The 23,127-nt window shown below is 47.3% G+C and overlaps 1 protein-coding gene across 1 annotated transcript; it reads right to left on the bottom strand.

Moving 5' to 3' along the window:
- Nucleotides 1-17,413: 17,413 nt before the first annotated feature.
- On the bottom strand, nt 17,414-20,864 carry LOC139046817 (uncharacterized). The gene is made up of 2 exons (XM_070520729.1): nt 20,312-20,864; nt 17,414-19,365 (listed from the first exon to the last, which is right to left on the bottom strand). Exons 1-2 carry the CDS (start codon nt 20,591-20,593, stop codon nt 18,247-18,249), a joined length of 1,401 nt encoding a protein of 466 aa, XP_070376830.1. The 5' UTR covers nt 20,594-20,864; the 3' UTR covers nt 17,414-18,246.
- Between the last annotated feature and the right edge of the window lie 2,263 nt (nt 20,865-23,127).

Genomic DNA, 23,127 nt, shown 5'->3' with positions numbered 1-23,127 from the left:
TTTCGTGTGAGGCGAAACGTGCGTAAGTGGTGAATGAGCGGCGTTACAGATAAATTCACTTTTACGTACATTTCGCAGCAAGGACTCCTCCCAAACAATGTCATAAAATCTGAACATCCGATTTTCAAGCACCCTTCCTTTCCCGGGCATTACTTCCTGCACTTCAAGTGCACAAATACACGGGTGACTGCGCGTTTCCAAAAAAACTTGGCCTCAGTCGACACGATGGTACGCCAAGTACACAAAGGTGGCTACAACACAGGCTCAGTCAGACCATGTTACACGCTCGCAGAATGCCTTCTAATCGCACTCAAGTCAGACTCGTGGGTGCAAAGCCTGTTTTCAGTCGCTCAGAATACGTAAATGCCATGTTCTTGAGCTCCTCCGTGTTATCTTTTACGCGTCCTGCCAGCGCATGCAACACTCCCGTGTTATCACTCTCGGCAATCGCTCGTCGCATTTTCGAGAAGCGTGAGTACCGAAATAAGGTATATGTTGTTGCAGGCCTATAAAATGCGTCACAAACTTGTCCCACTAAAATTCAGTACACGCAAAACTAACTCAATACTTCCGGCTTGGATTTCTGCTAACACCTTCACAACCCCAGGCGCGGCGAGCAAGCCTCAAGATATCCCAAAAGTTACCAAATAAATTACAATACTTTTTCGGGTCAGAGAATGCGTCACGAACTTTCACCAGTAAGATTCAGTACACGCGAAACTAACTGCGGCACACAGCCGAGCTGCTTTTCGCTAACTGCGTCAATAAGCCGGGCGCGGCAACCGTGCTTCTATACTACCCCAAATATAACGACGTTAGTTACAATAATGTTACCCGCCGTGGTTGCTCAGTGGCTATGGTGTTGGGCTGCTGAGCACGAGGTCGCGGGATCGAATCCCGGCCACGGCGGCCGCATTTCGATGGGGGCGAAATGCGAAAACACCCGTGTGCTTAGATTTAGGTGCACGTTAAAGAACCCCAGGTGGTCAAAATTTCCGGAGTCCTCCACTACGGCGTGCCTCATAATCAGAAAGTGGTTTTGGCACGTAAAACCCCAAATATTATTATTATTATTACAATAATGTTGGGGGCCACAGAATGCGCGAAAACTTGTCTTAGGCGCTACGACGTAGTACACGCATGCACATGCGCAAATGCGTCACACGGCCGAGCCGGTTTTCGCTTACTGCGTCAATAAGCCGGGCGCGGCAAGCGTGCCCAAAAACTACCGAAATAAGTTACAGTAATGTTGGGGCTCATAAAAAGCGGCGCAAACATCTCCCAGGACGAGGCATTAACTCAAATTAACTGCGCCAGGATGGCGGTGCTGTTTTTCGCTAACTGCGCCACTCGAACTAGGCCTAATTGTGATTAAAATGAGCCGCACACTGTCAAACAATTTCTCACCTTGCCGTAGTCCAGTAGTGCAGTGGCGCCATGTCGAAATGCAGACGACACGCAAGAGAAGCATAGAGAAGGCCGAGAGCGTTGTGACATCGATATCTTCGCGTCTCAATGTAATCCGTAGAGTTGCAAGTGAGCAATGGGGAAATCACCCTTCTTCAATGATCAGGTTGCACGATGCACTAGTGACGAGTCGAATAATGTATCAGCTCCCTTTAATTTCCCCATCGATATCACAGCTGGAACGACTTGAGGTTCTGCACAGAAAGGGCCTAAGAAGGGCTCTTGGCGTTCCGCAGACTGCTCCTAACAATGCAGTACTTTATGAATCTCTATCGAGACCTCTTAGCTTAGTCGCTTCACAAAGGTTATTGATGCAAATTGGCCGCCTCAAACAGACGGCAGCTGGCCGAGCCCTTCTACAGCGCCTTCGAAAGAGATCCGAGTCCCGAGCGTACTTGGCCCTTAATACTCTTGGTTACCTGGGTATTGACGCTAGAGGTCGAATTAAGAGGTCGAAACCACCTTGGTCTTTCGCGAGCCTCGATAGTTCGTTGGCAGTTCCTCGCGTTCGTGCTAAGCGGAGTTCTCCTTTGGCAGCAACGCGTTCGCTCGTACTGGAACATCTTGAAACGGAATATGCACGTCACCTTCAAATTTTTACTGATGGCTCTGTGGACAAGGTCAGAGGATCTAGTGCAGCTGCTTTTCACATTCCCTCTTTGAACTTTGATTGGTCCGTTCGCTTCACTGCAGTCGTGTCCTCCACAACGGCCGAAAGCGTTGCCATTGAGGCAGCTCTCAAAAAGCTACGGTTTTGTACGCCTCAACCTGTGGTCATTCTTACAGATTCGAAATCCGCCCTTCAAAGGTTAGAGCACGGATTCCCTACTGATGCCTTATCTCTAAGCTCCCTACGTTCGGTGCAAAATCTCAGTGTCAAAGGCTTCTCCATACGATTCCAATGGGTGCCATCACACATAGGTATCATAGGCAACGAGATGGCGGACAGCCTCGCCCATAGAGCGCTGTCTGGGAATCCTTCGAGAAAAGTGCCTCAAGAAGACGGGAGACTCTTCAGAGAAGCGGTGTCGTGCCACTTCAGTTCTTTGTGGAGCTCACCTCACAAGCCATGTGTGATCAAGGGTCTCCAAAGAAACCAAGCAACCTTACTGCTACGCATTCGCACGGGCTCTGCTCGTACCCCTGCGTGGATGTTTAAGACTGGCCTGGCGTTATCACCATTATGTTCAACGTGTGGTGTGTGTGGTGACATTGAACATTACCTAATGTGCTGTACTGTGTATAACGCGGAAAGGAGGGTGTTATTCGGGTCTCTCAAGAACACAGGACTTCCTCACAGTTCGCTTCAGGACATAATTTTCCCGCGCGGGAACCGGTTGTGTAGGAAGGAGGTCTCTCGCCTTCTGTTAAATTACCTACAGGACACGGATTTGGCTTCAACATGGTGAACTGAGGAGTGGACATTTGTAATTGGGAGGTCTGTGTCGGATTACGTGATTTAATTATTTTAAGTGTCGCTACGGTGGAGCAATTGCCGGCAGCAACTGCAAGGCTAATCCCACCAGTAGCCTACAACAACTCAACTCAACTCAACCCCCCCAATAAAATGGGCTACATCCAAAACAGACGGGTCGCCGAGCACGCGAGCTTCGCACGTACGACCGTCCTCGCTCACTCCTGCGGCTTGTCTGGCGCATGACGTATGCACGCGCGTCTGGCGTGCCGCTAGCTTGTTGCTAGGCAACGCAACAAAAAGTTGCAAAGTATAAGTTCATTTACACGCAAAACTTTTTCGCTTTTAGTGGGAAGGAATAAAAAAAATGAAACGTTATCTGGAAGGTTGTTTCACATTCTTTTTTTCTGATGCTCGCGTCAACTAACGGCTGTTGTTGAAACTAGGCGTGACGTGTTTCCTGTTGCCAGTTTTTGAAGAGTGTCCCCTCTTGTTGAATTTCTTTCTCTATGGCCCTCCTACGATTGGCGCTGTGGCGGCTTCGGACGCCACGACTTCGTTGACGTAACGGATATCCACGGTTCATTTTCGTCTTAGCTGTCTGCCTCTGCGGAGCGCCTGTTCTGCCACGCTTTCTTGCTAGGGAACGCTCCGTTCGTAAAAAGCAGGAAATAACGAAGCCTAACCACGAGAAGGCGCAGAGCAAAAAAAGAAAAAGAAAGAAAAACAGATGACTTGTTGCGTTCGAGGCCGAGGCGGCCGCTATGCGTCCGCACCCGTGACTCGACATAAAATTTGAAGGAAGCTTAAGCTGCGCCTTTAAGAGTGGAATGCGAGAGCATTCAAAGATCCCTGACTGCTCCTCACGCTTCCCGGCAACTGGAGAATATGTAATCCTTATGTTTACCTGGAATCGAGTGCCGCGAACGGCGAGCTTTGTGGCGGAAGCATGGCGTCTTGGGTGGTTCGCTGATGGATGGATGGATGTTATGAGCGGGTTGTACCACCAAGCTCTTGCTACTATACTACTTAATATCCTATCTAGGTTAAACAATGAAAAAAGAAATAAAAACGCTATCAACTACTGCGCCCAAATTTTCTCATCCCCTATTGAGAACTGTGCAGATGGATGGATGGATGGATGTTATGAGCGTCCCCTTTGGACCGGGGTGGTGGGTTGCGCCACCAAGCTCTAGCTACTATACTGCCTAATATTCTACCTAGGTTAAACAATGAAAAAAGACAAAAAAAAACACTATGAACTACCACGACCAAATTTTCTGATCTCCTATTGCGAACTGTGCTTTTGTACGTCTCCGTCTTTTGTAGTTTCCCTACTTCCACCAATCCTCCAGTCGCCTCTTACTAATGTCTATTAAGGCCATGTTTGCTTTACCACTGCTCCCTCTGAACCCAAGGGATTCAAGGAAGCCAGTGGTGCCTAAATCGACCGCTGGGTAGACGTCTTCACATTCTAATAAAACATGCTCCGTAGTTTCCCTAGTGTCCTCTCGTGTCCTCCCTATGCGGAGGACACGAGCGCCACCTGGAGTTAATGCAAGGAACCGGGTTCGCCGCTCCGTGGCCCCCGAGATGCCCATCGCGCCGGCGCGGACAAAATGGCGGACGCCGCGGCCGGTCTTTGTGTGTGAAGGGGTTCGTTTGAGTTTTCGCGTAGCAGAGTTGTGTTTTTCTGGTATAGTCGGAATCCGAATTTATTGTTAGAAGTTGGGTCAGATTACGAGTATTTAGTATGGAAGAGGAGGTCCCGTATTCAAAGACTGTATCGGGACCTCCTGTACATGAACAGTTACGACATTTGACATCTCAAAGCAACAGTAGCGTATAATAAGGTAGTAGGCTAGCAACTGGATATGAACGTTAAGAGAACAAAATACAGAATTCTTTAGAAAGAATAACCATGTCTAGCTTATTTCATGGTAGGAAGAAGAATTCTATGGGAAGAAAAACCAGTAGTTTATCTACAAGGACAAAAACAAAACAAAAGCGAAAAAAAAGCACAAAGGTACGGACAAAAAAAACTTTAACAGTAAATTTTCTATGTGGTCTGTCAATAATAAATGCATTTTTATTTCCCTTCTGAATTGGTGTAATGATCTTGTTTTTCATAATGAGAGAAAGAGTGCTCCATAGTGATATCGAAGTGATTTCCACGGTTTGTTTACCGTAGTTAGTGCAGAAAGTTGGTAAAAGATAATTGTTATTCAACACGAATCTGGTCGTATTATGAATTATCACGTTAGATGGTGAAAATGTGATCGATGGTTGCTCATTAAGTAGAAATGTGTGGAAAAATATACCTAGGTTGCATTTATAGTAGAGCCCAGAAATAGTAAGGATGTTATTCTCGTGTAGTAAGGAAGTGGCATTAGAAAAGCGTGCACTACAAGTAATTACTCTGATGGCTCGGTTCTGAACTGTCTGTAGAGACGCAATATGAGCATTATAGGCGTTTGCCTAACATATCATACCATGAGTAATGTGAGAGTGGACGAAAGAGTGGTAAAGTGAGAGCAATGTGGGTAGGTGTGAAGTAAGGGCGCACTTTAATTAAGATGCGTATACCGCAAGCTATTTTCTTTTTCATGTGAGCAATTTCATTGTGATATTTCAGATTACAATCATGTAGAATGCCAAATAAAGATGAACATGAACTTGGATGAAGGCAGTGGAGATCAAAACTGATAGGAAGCTATGTTTCGGTGATGTGAAAAGAATGGAACAAACTTAGTCTTGGTTGCATTAATAGATAACATGTTAACATTACATTAGCTTATAATATTTTCTAAGTCAGCTTTTAGCATAATAAGGAGAGATGAGATATTTTTATGAAAAGTGAATGTTGTGGTTTGAATGCAGTTGTCGAAGAAAGACAATTAGGTAAATCATTATTATAGACTAAATGCCGAAGTGGCCCCAGGACGGAGCCCTGAGCTAATCGATGTTAGTAGTTCGGGGTTGGGGATAAGCACTGGAAACAGAAACAAGTTGAACCTGATTATATTTCTCCTCTACTCTCGTATATCTCCGGCGAGCCACGAGGAAGCGCGGAAACATGCACGCTTGCAGTCACGGAGGAACGCGCATGCGCGCAACAGGGGAGCGCCGCCAGAAGGCGCGGTGGTCCGTTTCCATACGCACTCGCGTGTCCCGAAATATTTTGTGGCGGAGTGTACGCCATCACGCTACTGGATCGAAGTTGCTAAGCAACTGAGTGACGACGAGAAAAGGGCTAATTTATTATCTTCAGCTTGCACATGGTTGCTCAGTGGCTATGGTGTTGGGCTGCTGACCACGAGTTTGCGGGATCGAATCCCGGCCACGGCGGCCGCATTTCGGTGGGGGCGAAATGCGAAAACACCGGTGTGCTTTGATTTAGGTGCACGTTAAAAAAACCCAGGTGGTCGAAATTTCCAGAGAACTCCACTACGGCGTGCCTCATAATCAGAAAGTGGTTTTGGCACGTAAAACCCCATAAATAAATTAAACGCTGCACGCCTTGAAAAAAGCTTCCACATGTAAACTGATATCAGTGAAAGAAGAAAGTAGATATACGAATGGCGCAGTTAAACAAACAATACAGACATCTCTATAATAGAAGAATAAAAATGTTTACTAGTTTAACCTCACGAGTGAAGCACTGAAATCAATAGCAAGATTTTAGCGTAGCGCTTCAACAACTCCGTCGGTGTTCTTACAACACGTGGTCACGATGTATTGTCGCGACGCAGCAGGCAAGGACATTCCGGCTTTGCAGGAGGAACAGCGCCCAGGCAGCTACCAGGCTTCTCACAATGCTCGAGTGACGAAAAGTTTTGCCAGGTGGCGTTGTGGGCGCCGCACCTCTATTGTGCACTAGAGATGAGACCGATGATAAACCATCGGCGTTAGTCAGCGACAAGTTTTTATTATCAGCCAGCGCCTGTCTAATCCATTACCTACTGTACTCGCTAATGTAAATAATCTATAATCTCGAAATGGTACAAAAGTATTTCACAAGATCTTTTGATAAGATGCCGTATTCATTGTCAAAAGCCATGCCGATCTTAGGAACCGTGGGAATTGGCGGTCGGAATGATAATTTGACGTAGGTACAAGCTTGTGTTAGTGCTTAATCTACCGACGGTACATAATGTTAACAGATACTACGTTGTATTATGTAGATGCTATACACTATAGTAGGATAAAACTTTAAAAAATGGCAGTTGGCAACCAAGGCACACGGACCGCGCGGGATTATTACTCCGCCAGCCAATCACAGAAGCAAACAAAATCGTCGTCTTGCGACCATTTCAAGATGGCGTCGTACTTGATACCTCCGGAGCGTCATCGACGGAAGCGGTGACGTGTGCGAGAGACACGGGCAAAGTGTTTGAAGTGTGAGCTTTTCACTCTTCAAAAATAGGCGGCACAGTTCATTTCACTTCTGACTCCGTTTTACTCACGAAACTTCACTGCATGCCAACTGAAGTGAAACTTGACAATAAATATTTGCAGCGAAGCATGCGTTTTAATTCAGTTCAACAAATAATGAAGCTTTCTCTGTTCCACTATAATAGAGGAGGGAAAACGTAGAAAATAACGTGCTGATAATTTTATTTTTGGGTGGTTTCCGCCTTACTTAGCTAACGGGGAAAGTTGAAGTCTCAACTACTTGCAGCCTCGCGGAGGAACAGAGGCAGGCGCTTATGACGGCGTGGGCGGGGCTTCACTGCAGGCTTCAGTTGAATCCGGCGATAGAATTTGGAGCTCCTGTAGGCGGCCGCCATGTTTCTGTTTTCATGATGATGATAATGCTGAGAGGACTGCGGGAGCGTGGCGGGCGGCATTGAGCCACCGCGCGTTTGCGGTTGTCCGTCGCCCGTGATGGCCGGTTCCGAAATCGCTTCAGCCGCAGGCAAGTACCCATGAGGGGGGGGGGGCAGAGGAGCTTGGACCCGCCCCCCTCCCGAAATTGAGATGCTACCCGCCCCTCCCCGCGCACGTCACCATTTCTCACACACATTCCTAAAGCGCCGCCAAATCAATGTTCAGACTTTACAGCTATTCGGCGGTCAACATTTTGCTGCCTTTCTCACTCCTTTTGGATGGCGTTAGTTATCGGCATCTCCTGGGATGAGAAGGCCAGTTTCCTCATCAATTCGGGGCCCGCGCGATTAACTCGAGATGCATTGAGTTGTCACCGTCTATTTAACGGTCACGCGCGTCGTTGTTGCATCGTTAGTCCAAACTTCTTCATTCAGATTGATCCAGGGAGCAGGAAAGGGATTCAGTTCATGGTCAGCTGACCTGTATGCACGTGGAATGAGTTGCGGCCACAAAAAATGCCAATTGCGTTTAACTTCTTGTTTCATTATTTCCTCGAGTGACGGCTCGCCGCGACGCTGACAGATCCTCGGAACCATATACCCGTTACAGGGGTTACATAAGGTGGAAAATAATATAATGCGAAACAGCGTCCATCATCAAAGCCTGCAATAACCCTTAAACTCATAGGCAATATGACTGTCACCCGCTGACTCTTCTGGTTTCTCCTTCTTTGTGCAGCTCTTTTCGCGCAAAACTGCCAACTGGAAACAAGAGTCGGAAGGATTTGAGAAATTATGCGATCTACTAAGGGAGAGAGCCCAGGCAACAGCCAAACAAGAAGGAAAAGCGAAAATTAACAAATTTAACGGTTGTTTATGAAAATATTTATGGATCAACATTTTTTTATTTAAAAAGAAAGTAGATAAAACGCCGCCCGAAGCGGCGGACGATTCCATGTGTTCTGAATGACGCTTCTACAGTTATCATTCGAGCTGCCTAACCTAGCCACTTCTCTGCTGTGCTTACGTAGGTGTTTTATAACCTTTCGCGGTGGGCGCAATACGTGACTGGCTGGCACGCACCGTTACGTAACTTCCGAAATAATTATACGAGTCGGTTGTGGCACTTAACTGGTTAGAGCAGTGAACGAGGGATCCAAAAAAAACTGTGATTGTTCCGCAAATATATATTTCTGTATAATTCTTCCAGTGCCAATTAAAAAAAAACGCTACTATAGTCAGATACAACTTAAGTCTCCAATGAAGCCCCGCATGCGCCCTTATACCCACCAGGCGCTGTTCCTCCGCGAGGCTGCAAATATTTCGTACTTCAAAATTTTTCTGCTACACATATAAGGCGGTACCTACAAAAATAAAAATATTAGCGCGCAATTTTATGCCTTTTCCCTCGCCTATTATAGTGGAATGGCGAATGCCTAATTCTTTATTGAACGAAAATAACATGCTTGCTTCGCTACAGCTATTTGTTGTGAAGTGTCACTTCAGTTGGCAGTGAAGTTTCATGAGTAAAACGGGTTCAGCAGTGAAATACACTGCACCGCAGACTTTTGAAGAGTCAAATGCTCAGACTCCATACATTTTGTCCATGTCTGTTGCACACCTCATTGCTTCCGCCGGTGAAAAGACTCTTCAAGGACAGGAGACGCACCGGAGGTATCAAGTACGACGCCATTTTGAAAAGGCGGCACGACGACGATATTGTTTGCATCTGTGATTGGCTGCCTGAGTAACACAACTCCGCGCGGTCAGTGTACCTGTGCTACCAAATGCTGTTTTTCCTTAAGTTCGATTCTACTAAAGTAATCTTTATTTGACACTTTCGCTTCTGTACTTCTTTTTGGTAGTGCTCTTCCTGCGCTTCTTTCCGGCGCGAGTGCATTTCATGTGGTACGTTGTTTGCCTAGTAAAGGAATTGTGTATCTCACAGGCGTACCTGAGAGATACACCTTATTTCATTTTTCTTTTGTGTGTTCGCGCGTTTTCATGGCGAATCGCGGGCGTTATTCACATTTGCACTAGTAAAGGTACCCCGCCCGCCTCATTTGCATAGAATAGTTACCTAGGGTTCCCCCCCCCCCCCCCCCCCGAAAATCAATCCTGGGTACGTACCTGTTCAGCCGTGTTGTCTTCTCTGAACGCCAGTAACTGTGTCCTCTTTAAAGCGATCACATTTCTGCTCACACAAATATACTGCAAAGATAACTTTGCGAGAAGGCCCAGTGGCCCAGTGTTTATTCAACGGAACTATAGCGCCTTCCGTTTCACAGGAGTTGGAAAGTTGTCCTGTTAGCCCAGCTTTCTTTCTTCGATGTCTGTATATCTACACATGTTTTTTTTTTTTGGTGGCTTGAACCACTCTATGAAATGATACTGGAGTACATCTAGTACGCTATAGTCTTTTTTTTTTCGCGCATGTTTGTGCATATTTGTGCCTCGCGCTAGCGTCATACATTGACGCTGCACTTCTACCCGACTTTGTCGTCTGGATCGTCGACTGGTCTTAGCCCATCGCGATCGATATGACTACAACAAACTGACTTTTCTATGTTTCGCATGCAGTCGTGGGGAAAGCTCCAACTCTTGGTTGTTTACGTAAGACTTCGGCACGCTTGAAACGAGGACGAGCAGGGTTCTGCACTGACGTACGGCAGACACACTCAGCGACGTAACCAAGTAAGGTGGGCCCGTACCGTGTGCACGAAATAGCAGCGTTACATTTTATTTCGAGTCTGCAAGCAGTTGCAGGCACTTCATTTTTTTCTCCCTCGCAAGTCAATATAGGACACGCAATAATTTGGGTATTCATGTTAGACATCACTGAAGCTCATTTGTTAGACATGTCCAGCTCATTTTGGAACGTCTGAACATTCGTATTGTGAAGCTGAGTCAGCATCGGAACAATTATATCAGTTCAAGCACCCTCACATTGTGTGAAAGAGAAAGAAAAACGAACGATGAACTGAGGCGTTCAGGCGTGAGCAGCCCTGTTTCTGTGCACGCCACTCACAATGTGCTCTCTCTTTTCGCGGTACTCGAATGCGGCCCGTTCGTGCGCATCAATAACGCAGGGCACGAAAACCGTCAAGTTCCGTGCAGTCTTGTTTGCTTGCCGTTACGCGGCTATCACTGCACCAGTTACGAACTGGACAGGCACAACCGAACGCTTTCTGCTTACCTTTCTTCCACATCGAAACGCAGTTTTGTGTATGCGGGTTGACCTGCGTGCTCTTCCCATCTAGAAATAGAACCGAGCAGAACAACAATAAAAGACACCTAGAGGGCGTGAACGGCATTGTTATGCTGTTATCGCAGGTCCGCAGTAGAGCCAGACACGAAGCCTACTATCGCGTGGCTTACGGCAACAAAACCAATACCCACCCGATCGAGCTTGCTCTGCAGGAATTCGTCTCTGTTTAAGCGCGCTACATTACAGCGTCGTTTCTCAAGTGCCTCAGGAAACTTCTACAGCCGAATGTACTCCACGCCACCATAAACTTGTGTCTCCATGAACATCGATCGCAGGGCTCTTGCATGAGCAGTTTTGTCGATCGCTGGTTGTTGCCACAGCTAAAGCCGGCACAGTAGGGCTCGGTGGAATGACCTTTGTACATACCGCTCAGCCTATGTGACAAGAACGCGTTTAGTGCAAATAGCTCAGCACATGCGGCAAGAATACGTTTAAGGACACAGCAACATGCCAAGGCGAACTGCAAGTGCTGCCATGTTCGCCCGTCTACCGCAGTCCCCACCAGAAGGCAGCACCTGGGGGCTATTCTGTAAGTGTCCACCTTGTGCACATCACCGTTTCGTCTGCTGCTGAATTGCTGATTGGCTGTGGGCGCCTGTCTCCTTTAGAAGCATACGCGAGCCCAGCCAATCAGAAGTTCAGCAGCAGACGAAATGGGCAATGTTTTAAGAGTTGGGGCCGGGCATGTGAAAAGGGTTAGCTGACCCATGCCGTCGTCCAACTCATCCACCCTAAAGACGTTGTTGAAGGGAGGAACTTGTTCTCATAACTATGCGACCTCTATTTACAACATTGATGTGAAGAACTGTTATGGCTGCCGTTGTCTAGCAGTAGTTAGTTCCGGAAATTCGTTTAGAATGGATGGTGAATTGAAGTTGGAGTGCCTGTTAGTTGTAGGTGGACAGGTAACGAGGAACAGACCATGTTAAGGTATGTCGCGTACGTCAATTAGGGTAATTAGGTGTTAAGTTCGATATAGTTACAAGGAATTCTTTACAAGTGCTTGAAAAGAACAAGGATCGCAAAATACGAAATTTGTATAAGTGCTGTACCCGTATGATACCATATTCATGAAACACCGTTTCAGTTGAAGCCAGGTAGGAAATGTTTGCAACATTTTGAAGAATCTTTTTTTGTAAAAGCAAGATTTTATTTAAGTTCCGTTTATTTGTGGTAGCCTAGACTAGACTACAGTAGTTAATCTAGGACGCGAATAGTGCGTAATACACTTGAAGTTTTACCTTTGAGGGGAGTAAAGGCTCAACCAGACGTACGCGTTCCAATGCGCCCGCACGCGTTGCACCACGCCTGGGCGCGTACAGCGTCAGGCGCGGAGGCTGTTTCGCGTGTAGGCGCGTGGCGGCGTGGAGACCTACAACCGCTAGGATTTCTGCGCCCGCGCCGGAAGCTGCCGCTCGCGTCAGTAGCATGGCGCACCTCACATGACTACGGCAAGCCAACGTCACTTCCGGAACGACTCTTCGCGCGACGTTCAGGCAAGCCCGGTGGCTAGAATGGGAGGTGTCAGCATCGGCTGGGCTGCGCCGCGTATGGCGGTGCGGCATTTTTTCATGACAGCGACAGGTGGCGCGCTCGTCGTCTCCGAGATGCCTAGCGTGATGTGTTTGAGCAATCTCTCCGGCTCCACGCGCGCTTCGTGAAGTCTGTGGTGAAGTTAGCTTCGCCTTCCCCGCTTTTGTTTGCTCGTCATAAGGAGTTCTGAGTAGCCTTCTTGACCAACGCCACTGGAAAAACTTGGTCGGTATGCAGAGTAAGCTGGATGATCTCCTGGATGTGAGCCACCTATATGAAGTTCACGAGATGGTAGTCGTAGTAGACGATTAGGACAAGCGCCTGTAGCTCAAAACACTAATAAAGTCACGTCAAACAAAACTTCATACGGCACCCCATAATAGTCCCTTAAAATGTAAAAGCGGCACTGGCAAACTGCAAACAACCGCCTACTGCGGAAGCTTTCTCTGTTTGGTGCAATTATGAGTTTCACAAGTGTTGCAATGAGCGCGAAGCTAAAGCGCGGCGATAAAATGACCAAAATTTAGTAAATAGTACGTTAGGCCAGCTGCAGTGATAAAGCCGCCTAGCCTTTAAAATTATTTTCCGATGCGCGTTTTGTTCCCCAACAAGCCACGGAGCGAGAAAGCCCTTCACAGCGGAACCAAATAACCGCAGCGAACCTTAGCCACCGTACGGGAGGCATCTCGGAGCCGACAGCAGCGCCGCCGCATCGTACTGGTGATGCTATGCCGATGCTGCTGCAGGTTTCGCTGGGCTCACAATACTCATGAAAGGTCCCAGTTGAGCTGTATGACCCACAAGGAGTCGTAAAATCTGTTTCTGAAATATAAAAACAAATTTTAAGCTAAAATTATTGTGTTTTCTTGCACTATGTGACACATTGCTTAACATGGCCGTTAAGCGAAGGCAAGACTGCCTTGAACATGGCAAGCTAGCAACACTGCGCCGCCGCGACGAGACGCGCGGCTACGCGCTGCGACTCGTGCATCGTTTGGGTGCGCGCCCCCTTCCTCCGTCGGGCGCGACGCGACGTCGAGTCAGCGCGGCGTGCGCGGACGCATTGGAACGCGTACGTCTGGTTGAGCCTTAAGCGTTGACATCGTGATAATGCTCCAGTAGTTGATGAGTTTCCTACATAGTTCTATGCCCTTCTGTGTTCTTCTACATAACTTCTACTTTGATATCCTATCTTCTGAAGCAGCGGCAGACGCCTCACAGCAAACATAGACCCGGGAGAGGCTTAATGCTTGCAGTACAGTTTAATTGTATTGGTAACATGATCTTTACAAATCACTTATGACACGTTGCACAATTCCACTTTTTGAGTTCGTCTCAACGGCTGACATTATTTGCATAAAATATCAAACTAATTATTTGACGTAATTGTTCTGCGAAAGCCCGCAACGCTCAGCTGGTAGAGTGGCTGCCCCGGAAAGGCCGTGGTCCCGGGTTTGGGTCCCGGACCGGGACGAATTTTTCTTCAATTGTGAGGCTTTTCTTTCCAGGAACCGGCATGGGTTTCCTTTGTAGCAATCGCTACGAACTTGTGGATGTCTGATTTTCCCTTTATCAAAGTAACTATACGCATAATTTAAGCTTAAATTTTTGTGTTATTTAGCTTTTAAACTATTCCTTTACACCACATGTTGCGGTGAATTGGACGGCTATATTCAGTAGGAAAGAATTCTCAGTATGCGGGGGAACATCATTTTGGGGTACGCGTTTTGAAAGTTTGCAACAACATGCGATGGTGTTGCATTAACATTCCAGCCTAAATGCGTCAAAAAGCGCTTTTTGTTGTGGGTGTGTGTTTATTTTTGTTCAAATTCTGGTGTTTTACGTGCCGAAACCATGATATGTTTGTGAGGCACGCCGTAGTGGGTGACTCAGGTTTAATTTTGACCACCAGGGATTGTTTCAACGTGCACATTAGCGTGCGTGATACATGGGTGTTTTCACATTTCTCCCGCATGAAAATACGGCCGCTGCGGCCCTGATTGGTGCTTTGTTAAAAAGAAAACGAAGAGGAACAACAGCGCCTGTTCACCGCAGGTTTCACTGCGCTTGTCTCAAACCTCGTGCTACTCGAAAAATTTCATCAGAAGCGGACGAGCCTTGTGATATCGCTGGCTTCAGTGCGTGAGTTGCAGTATATCTGCTCAAGTAATTAGTTGAATACTGATTCAATTCAGTTTTGTTATTAGTGAAGTGTGCGCATTGGCTTTCCTTTGAAGTAATGCATACATCTCCGAGTACTTCAGCGAAATAAATAGATTTGCGCCGACCTCCACAGGCGATCTAAAAAAAGTACTTCTGTCAACAATAAAATAAAACATGCAGTAGCATAATGCCACGTTCTTCCTCTACAGCGTTGCCTTCTGTGCGTATTCGAAATACGAGCACACGGGCCTCGAATCTCTGTTTCAAGAGGAAACGAACCGCGGCTTCAGACTGGATGCCAGACGAAGTAGTGGACGCGGCAGGCGGTGTCTGGATTACGTGGAAGACGCCTCCCAAATTTCCATGCACTGAAGCAGTGCGGTGACGCAGTCATTCGCGTGTCCTGCTCCTCACTTTTAATTTCTGAAGCGTCGGGGGTTCGATCCCCGGTGGTTACCGGTGGGCGCGATTGGCTCTTCCTAGGCTGTGCGACGCATCGGAAGCTGATCACAAGGACGGAACCATTCGAGGACGGCGCATTGGAAAGGCGAGGCACAGCAAACCGAGATTCAAGCGATTGCGGCAAACCTTTACGATGCTAAGTGGTCCATATGGACTTTGGGCAAATGGACTTATGGACAAATGGACAATACACTTCCATCTCTGCTGACTGAAAATACTAAAAAAATTTGGAAAACTGTCATGGGTTCCCAAAAGTTCTATGGTGCTGTTGTTCTGCAAGAAGAATGTTCTTCTGCACTCAATGAAGTGTTCTCGAAATCATTTTTGCATAACGTGTTGCCCTGTGCTTCTCTACCTGAAGTTGTTAAGATCAATTTTCCTAAGATCGAGCCCTTGTTAATTGATTACGATAGTGTCGTGAACTAGATTCGTAAGTTACGGATCTCGTCATCGTCAGGAATAGACGATAATAATTCTAAGTTTTTGAAAAATACCGGAGTGTACTCATCCATAATTTTCTGCAACATCTTTTCGCAATCCAAAATCTTTTGGTAATCAGCACGATAGAATAAAGTCGGCAAGGTGGTTCCGTTATTTAAGTCTGGCGTCGTGAATTCACCTTTAAATTACAGGCCGATTTCTCTAACAAGTGTGCCATGCAAAATTCTAGAGCATATAATGTACTCTAATCTCGTCAACTTGCTAGAAACAAATTCGTTTTGTTCATCTCGTCAGCATGGGTTCCGTAAATTGTTTTCTTGTGGTACTAAACTTATTTCATTTAAACATCAAATCGGTGCCGCGTTGAATAATGGATTTCACATTGACACCATCTTCATAGAATTATCTAAAGCATTTGATCTCGTCTCTAACGAATTACTTTGTCTAAAATTAAATACACTCAACATTGACCGTAATATTATCTCATGGATTGAACGCTTCTTATCGAATAAAACACATTTTGTCGCTGCTAACAATTGACTCTTCGCTTTGCCCTGTCAGTTCCGGGATGCCGCAAGGTTCTGTTCTCGTACCCTTGCTTTTTCTGATTTATATTAATGATTTGCCTAAGTGTGTAGCGTCCTCCATAAGGTTATTTAGAGACGAATTGTGTCATTTACAGAGTAATATCATCAAATTCTTACAATAAAACTACAATCTCATCTAGATACGGTAACTAACTGGTGCGATACTTCGAAAATGCCACTTAACAGCCAAAAGTGCAAACTAATGAGGATTTCCCGCCATACTGCTTCGTCTAACCTATCCAACTATCACTTGAAAAACTCTGTGCTCGAAGAAGTCAGTTCCTATAAATACTAAGGCGTCCACATAACAGCTAATTTTTTCCTGGCAAACACACATAAACCACATCACTAACAATGCTAACCGTACGCTTGGTTACCTCCGTCGCAATTTCTCTATGGCACCCGCTAACTTAAAGCTATTTCTATACAAAACACTAATACGTCCTAAGCTTGAATATGCCTCTTCTGTATGGGAGCCTGGTTTGGATTACTTAACTAATGCAATAGACTCTATACAACATCGTAGCGCACGTTTCATTATTACTAACTATTCTCGGACATCAAGCGTAACATCTACGAAGGCTACTTTAAACCTCCCTCTCCTCTCATCCTTTAGGAAGTTAGCACACTTATCACTGCTTCAAAAGATTTATTTTTACAATCCGGAATTAAAAAGGGAAGTTTTGTCCGAACCTGCATACGCATAAATGCGTACTGACGAGCGCCATAAATTGAGCGTTCCACACTGTCGCACGAACCTATTTTATTATTCATTTATTCCTAATACTACCATCGAATGGAATCATCTGCCGGCCTCAATTGTTAACATAACCGATACGTCTGTTTTTAGAACTACTATTGAAAAATGCATTTGTGAATCCGGAGTTTCAATTTTTTTTAAATATTATTACACCCTGTTATCTGCACATGCTATGTATTTTGATCCATTCCGTTATTTAACGACTTCGGGCATTGAATTAAGGTAAAATAAGTAAATAAATAAATAATTGCGATGCGACGCATAAGCATTGGTCTTGCATTTCGGACACGGGACAACGCGGTACTCCAGCGTAGTATCAAACACGAACGTCGCATTGAAATCAATCGCTTTAACAGCCGCACGGCAATAACAGAGAGAAAAGTATCTACGTGAACCCCATAAGGTCAGAAACCGCTCGAGGAATACAACGTTTCGCAACAAAAACTGTATTAGCATAAGAAATAAACAAAATGAACGGCCAGTAAAGTCAGAACAGAATAGGTTGACAGTTACTTGGGATAGCAAGTTTCCAAAAACCAGATGTCGCAGAGCTCACTTTATTTACGAGAAAGGAGATAAAAAAAATGGCTGTGGCTTAGGTAAGGTTAAGCCCAGGATGCGAAGCATACTAGCCTTTATTTTGGTTGTTGAACCACTGTTTAGCCTGGTGAACTGCTGTTGCTTGGCTATATTTGGTTCGGCTAGACGAAGAAACAACTCATGCATTACTTCTTCGCCTTCAAGAGTGGAACGCGACAGCGTTCCCGTCGACCCGCCAAGGGGTGTAAGACAATGGGCTACAGGGCAGCGACTACGCGCCCCGCATTGGACGCGGTGAGCGTCGAGCAAAGCAGCGTTCGGCGCGGCAACGAAATGTGCGCCTGAGCAAGAGACGCACGCCTTAGAAACAGCGCGTTTCTAAGGCAACACCGCATTCACTAGAGGCGCTTTTGTACCGCTTTGAAGCGTTGTACTCGTGGCTCAGTGGTAGCGTCTCCGTCCCACACTCCGGAGACCCTGGTTCGATTCCCACCCAGCCCGTCTTGCAAGAGTTGAGCCAAAGCCACTTCTCCTCTGTCGTGACGTCACGGTGTCACGTGATTTCATGGTCACCGCCGCGCCTGAGGAGCTGGGTTGAGCCCTCGTTCTCCTCTGTCGTGACGTCACGGTGTCACGTGATTTCATGGTCACCGCCGCGCCTGAGGAGCTGGGTTGAGCCCTCGTAATATGCTTCGCATAAAATTCGTTAAGCTCCTGTGACGCATATTGTGAAGTGGCGAGGAGGATTCTCCGGTGCAGTGCACATTGTGCGATGACGAACGTTAGGGTGGTGCTCTGATGCTACCGTCCCTCTTACTTTTGCTGAGCAAGATACTGAAGTCCATCTTTCCGTCTTGGAGGTAGCCGCCCTTTTTCAGCGAGGCAATGTCTGCAGCAAATTTGAGGTGGAAGTGCAGCAATGAGGGGTCATCGCGGTTGCAGGAACAACGCTCGGCAGCGGGAGTCAACGAACGTTCAAATAATGGTTCTGGATGCATCGCGTACACTCTCCAGAAAGGCGGCCAACACTTAGAGTCCACCATCATCCCGTTAAACTTGATCTTCAGAACGAGGTCAGCTGCACAATCGGCGTGCTTCCAAACGGCAATGGTAAAGTACGTGTCCTGCATGTGCCGCACCGTAATCTCGGCAAACTTTCTTCTGTCTCCCTGCCACTGAATGATTTCTTCAATGTTTTCTAGGATCAGCCGATATGTCACGCCCCCAATATTTTTAATGCGCTCGGGTATCGACTGCGCACTGTTCACATGCCGAACGTCATCGAACACAGCCTCACAACGGGCAATGACACGGCTGGAATCAGGCTTCGGGGAAGTTTGCCGCGAGTGTTTCAGGTGACCTGAGTGTTCACGCTTTCGACGTATCTCATCTTCTTGTTCCGAGCGCAACGACAGCGACCTCGACGTGCTGGCTTCCTCCAATGGATTTTGCTGAGACGTCCGCTGCTGCGACACGGTCGAGGAAATCGTGGCGGTGATTTGTTCCATCTCGGTCTTTAAATTCTGCTCGCATGCTCCGAGCTCGCGAGTGAACCTGGCTTCCTGGTTTCTGGCTTGTTCTGTAAGCTCATTCAACTGACTCTGAATCACTGGCAGCAGCTGGTCGTGGTTGAGGCATCCGAGCAGCGCCTTCACGTCTTCAAGGGAAGCGTTCAAGTCTTCGAGTGTCACTGCTGCAGGTTGCGAGGACTCTGTGATCGCAGTAGAAACACCGGCACTGCATCCCGCCGCGTAGTGCGTTGGCAGGTCTCTGTGCTGGACTCCCTCGCCGCATCGCAAACATTCCACGGCGTGAAATGTGCACTCGTTCTCGTAGTGTTCCAGCATGCGGTCCATGGTGCCCGTGTACTCGCACCCGTGGGCTTCGTTCCAGCAGTACACCTTGATGGAAAATAAAATATATAAATAACACACGTTAAAATTTTTAGCCGATAAACTATTTTTACTAAAGGCACCTTCTATACCTGTCCCTAACTTTTAGAATATACCTTTACATGAATTACGGTGTGAACCACCGTTATCGCCAGATTCTTTGGGGAAGCGATTATGCTCAAAATCAACAAGCAGTATCTGTCGCTGTCTCAAGATTAAAGATCCATCAAACACGAATACTAGGTTAAAGTTAATCACTTAATTATGCTTCTAAATAGCAAGACAGCTACTCTCGCACAAGAAGCAACCTTGGTAAGCTAGAATCGACGAAAAATACGCCCATTGTTCAACTATTCTTCCAGCTCCAAACTCATCTACGGAAAGACAGCAACATTCTTGTGCAGTGGAGACCGCCATGTGCTTTTCGCTTGCTAGCTTGCTCCTCGAAGAAATGAGGTCACCCACTACGGGCCAAGTCATCTGTCATAGGGTGGGCGGTTGGGAGTGAGTGGGGGTGTATGTGGTGTTGAGGAATAATGTCTTAAAGTAAAAATTTGCACAATTTGTAGTTTTCCAGAAGCGACACCATCTTTTAGAAGAATAACTAGTGAATTTATTTTGTAGTGTGCCCAACTTCATTTTCTGATGTTTCAGTGCGAATTTCAAGGGAAAGAAGAATAATGTGTACACAGAAAGTGATTAACTATCACTCAAGTGTCACTGAAGTGATTATCAGCAGGTTCCCTTTGAATTTAGGGCAGAAACGTTTAGTTTTGATAGACGGTAAAAAGTAACATGTAGTCAGGGTGAATTTGTGTGCTACTTTTCGGCAATAATAAAAGCGACACTAATCGTTCGGCGTGCAGATATGCCGCGGCGGAATGATACGAACACGAATGCATACTTGCCCCCCCCCCCCCAAATATAACTGGCAGGAATTGTCTTTTCTCCTCACCTTCAGGGTGTTCGCTGTTCTGCCAGGGAATTCACAAACCACGCATTCCGCTTCTTCGAATTGCACTTGATCCAATGGACACCGCCCGACGCTCCCTTCGAAGCAAGATTGGCACAGAGCGTCACCACACGGCAATATCACCATCCGTTTGGGGATCATGCGGCAGAGGCCGCACACACGTGAACTGGGAACATCGTCGACGAACCGCGTCGGTCGCCAGTTGACGCCGGCGACGACGTGGTCGCGAAAACGGTGCACCCGTCCTCGTCCGTGATCCGGCATGGCGGTGTCTTCAGGCACGAATACTACGCCCACACGAGAGCGCGGTGGGTTTCTTTACCGAGCTTATCGCTACTGGGTGGCGTCAGACACTTTGCCCAGATAAGCGTCGACGAGAGATAAAAGGAGCCCTGCACGCACTGTCGTGTAGAATGGGGAACCTCCACTTTCGCAACGCTGCCAGTGCTTCGTTATCGTAGGCGACAGCCGTTCCATACATCTACCGCCGATTCCGCAGCAGCGGATGCATATACATTGGGCTTGTTCCGTTGTCACGTGCTCTCGGCCACAATGTATAATGCACGGTACGGAAACGCGTGGCGAAACGGCCCGCCTTGCCTTCTGGCGTCGCAACCCAGTCGTCGAGAGCGACTGCTGCGCGCATGCGCGTTCCTCCGTGGCGGAAAGCGTGCATGTTTCCGCGCTCTCTCCTTGCGCGCCGGCGATAACGGGGTACGTGTGGCCCTCCTAAGATTGCCGCTGTGGCGGCTTGGAACGGGACGACTTCGATGACGCAACGGAAATCGAGGGCGCGGTCGAATATCTTTGTTCGATGCGCGTTCTGTTCGGTTGCTGCAACGTCACAAAGTGGCAGTATGCAACATTTCTCAGAACGAGGCGGATAGAGCAGCCAATTGTCAAGCGGTGAACTCCCAGGAAGTTTACTTCCATCGTCTGCCGTCTGCTTCCACACATTTTACTACAAGACGAAATGTTTCTCGTCGTCCAATGAGTGAACTTTTTACCTAAACAATGTATATCTTTTTCTTTTCAAGCTTAAGTACGTTTTCAAATAGTAGTCCGTGTGAATACTACGATTTGTAACTATTAGTTTCTCTGCGTCATCCCTTGGTGGTGTCGCCCACAGCGAGGAGAAAAAGCAGAAAGAAACGACGGGAACAGTGGCGCACCTTTTAAAAATCAGCAACAACATTCCATTTTCTTGCTGGCACCGATGATGGGGTCGATATAACTGTACAACCAACGCGCTATTTGTTTCGAGAAACGAAAGCGACGCCGGAATTTGTGTTCTGCCATTTCTTCAAACGCGTTTTCCACCGCCACCCGCTCTCCTTCCTCCTCGAGCAACGCCAGCGCAACAACCTAAGTTCTCAACGCATGCGCCATTTTCTCGAATAAAACTATGGATTGGATCCGAATGTGCTATCCTGCAGCCGCAGCCGCCGGTTGGATCCAATCCAATCCACCAGAAGCGCCATGCGAAGCCGCGCGCGTAACGAGCGTGTGATCGCTCCAAACTTTCCAACTCCCGCCGGGTTCGGCGCCTAGCAGGCAACGTGCTCGGTTGCACGTTGCCGTGCGACGTCGTCATTTTGCGTGTCGTCATTTTGACCTCACCAAAAACGTGGCCACGCCACGCGGCTGGCGGCGTCGGCGCGGAGTAGGCCAATCCCCCGCGCCGTTGACTGAACGAAGGCTCCCAATCATGATCTCCGATCGCAGCCCCAATGTTTCATTGTCGTCTTGGTTGCCTCCTTCTACAGAGCCCCTTTTCTGCCACGCTTTCTTGCTAGACAACGCCCCGTTCATCAATAGAAATAAAGGACGAAGATTGGACACGAGAAGGCGCAGGGCCGAAAAAATAAAAACAGATGACTTGTTGCATTCGCGACCGGCCCCCCATGCGTCCGCGCCCGTGACTCGACATAAAATTCGTAGGATGCTTAAGCTTCGCCTTTAAGGGTGGAGTGCAATAGCATTCAAACACCCCTGACTGCTCTTCACGCTTCCCGGCAAATGGAGCACATGTAATCCTAATGTTAACCTGGAAACGCGTGCCGTGTGTGTGTGTGTGTGTGTGTGTGTAGTGACTTGTGAAGGAGACGGAGAGAGAAGTGCATGAACGGCGAGCTTTGTGGCGGAAGCACGGCATCTTGCGTGGTTCGCTATGCGGCGGAGGCGACCGCCAGCTGGAGTTAAAGGGACACTAAAGGTTAGTATGAAGTCAAGTTCAAGTGATAAAGCAATGCTCTAGAACGTCTAAGGCGTCAATATAATTCGCGAACAGAGCTTTAGCAACCGAGGAATTGAGGCAAATGGATGACACGATTTGAGACGCTCCAGCGACATTTTGGTACTAGCCCCATGACAAAGGCACTCCTCATCACAATTTATTTCACAATTACTGAACTACTCGTATTAAAAAGATTATTTCATTAATTATAAGACGGAAGAAAATGCTACTTGTCTACTTATATTGGATTCTAAGAAAAAATAGCACTTTGACGTTAAGCTTCAGTTGTATGGGTGATGGAAAGGTTTCGTTTTCGCTCGACATTGCGCCGCGCGCACTTTGAGTTTCAGTTTTTCGTTATCGCGTCGTGCTGCGGTGGTCCTGCTGGCTCGCGAAACTTGCATTTGGAACAAGCAGCGAGAATGCCACGTCCATATTATGTCGTGGGATGCGTGATCGGTCCGCGGAACTTGGCCAAGGGCAGTCGCAGCGGCGAATCCAACGTTACTTATCAATGTGTGCCAACGAGTGAACCTCTCCGTTCGAAGTGGTTCAGTGCCGT

This window comes from Dermacentor albipictus, chromosome 6 (genome assembly GCF_038994185.2).
Source record: "Dermacentor albipictus isolate Rhodes 1998 colony chromosome 6, USDA_Dalb.pri_finalv2, whole genome shotgun sequence".
NCBI classification, from domain to species: domain Eukaryota; kingdom Metazoa; phylum Arthropoda; class Arachnida; order Ixodida; family Ixodidae; genus Dermacentor; species Dermacentor albipictus.
Note: the sequence above shows the minus strand (reverse complement) of the source record. Positions and strands in the feature narration are given on the sequence as shown.

Bases quoted from the DNA above. Each gene is read 5' to 3' on its own strand.
- LOC139046817 (XM_070520729.1), bottom strand. From the start codon at position 20,593: ATGCCGGATCACGGACGAGGACGGGTGCACCGTTTTCGCGACCACGTC. The intron at 19,366-20,311 runs GTGAGGAGAAAA...TTTTCCATCAAG, and splicing joins GAACAGCGAACACCCTGAAG to GTGTACTGCTGGAACGAAGC.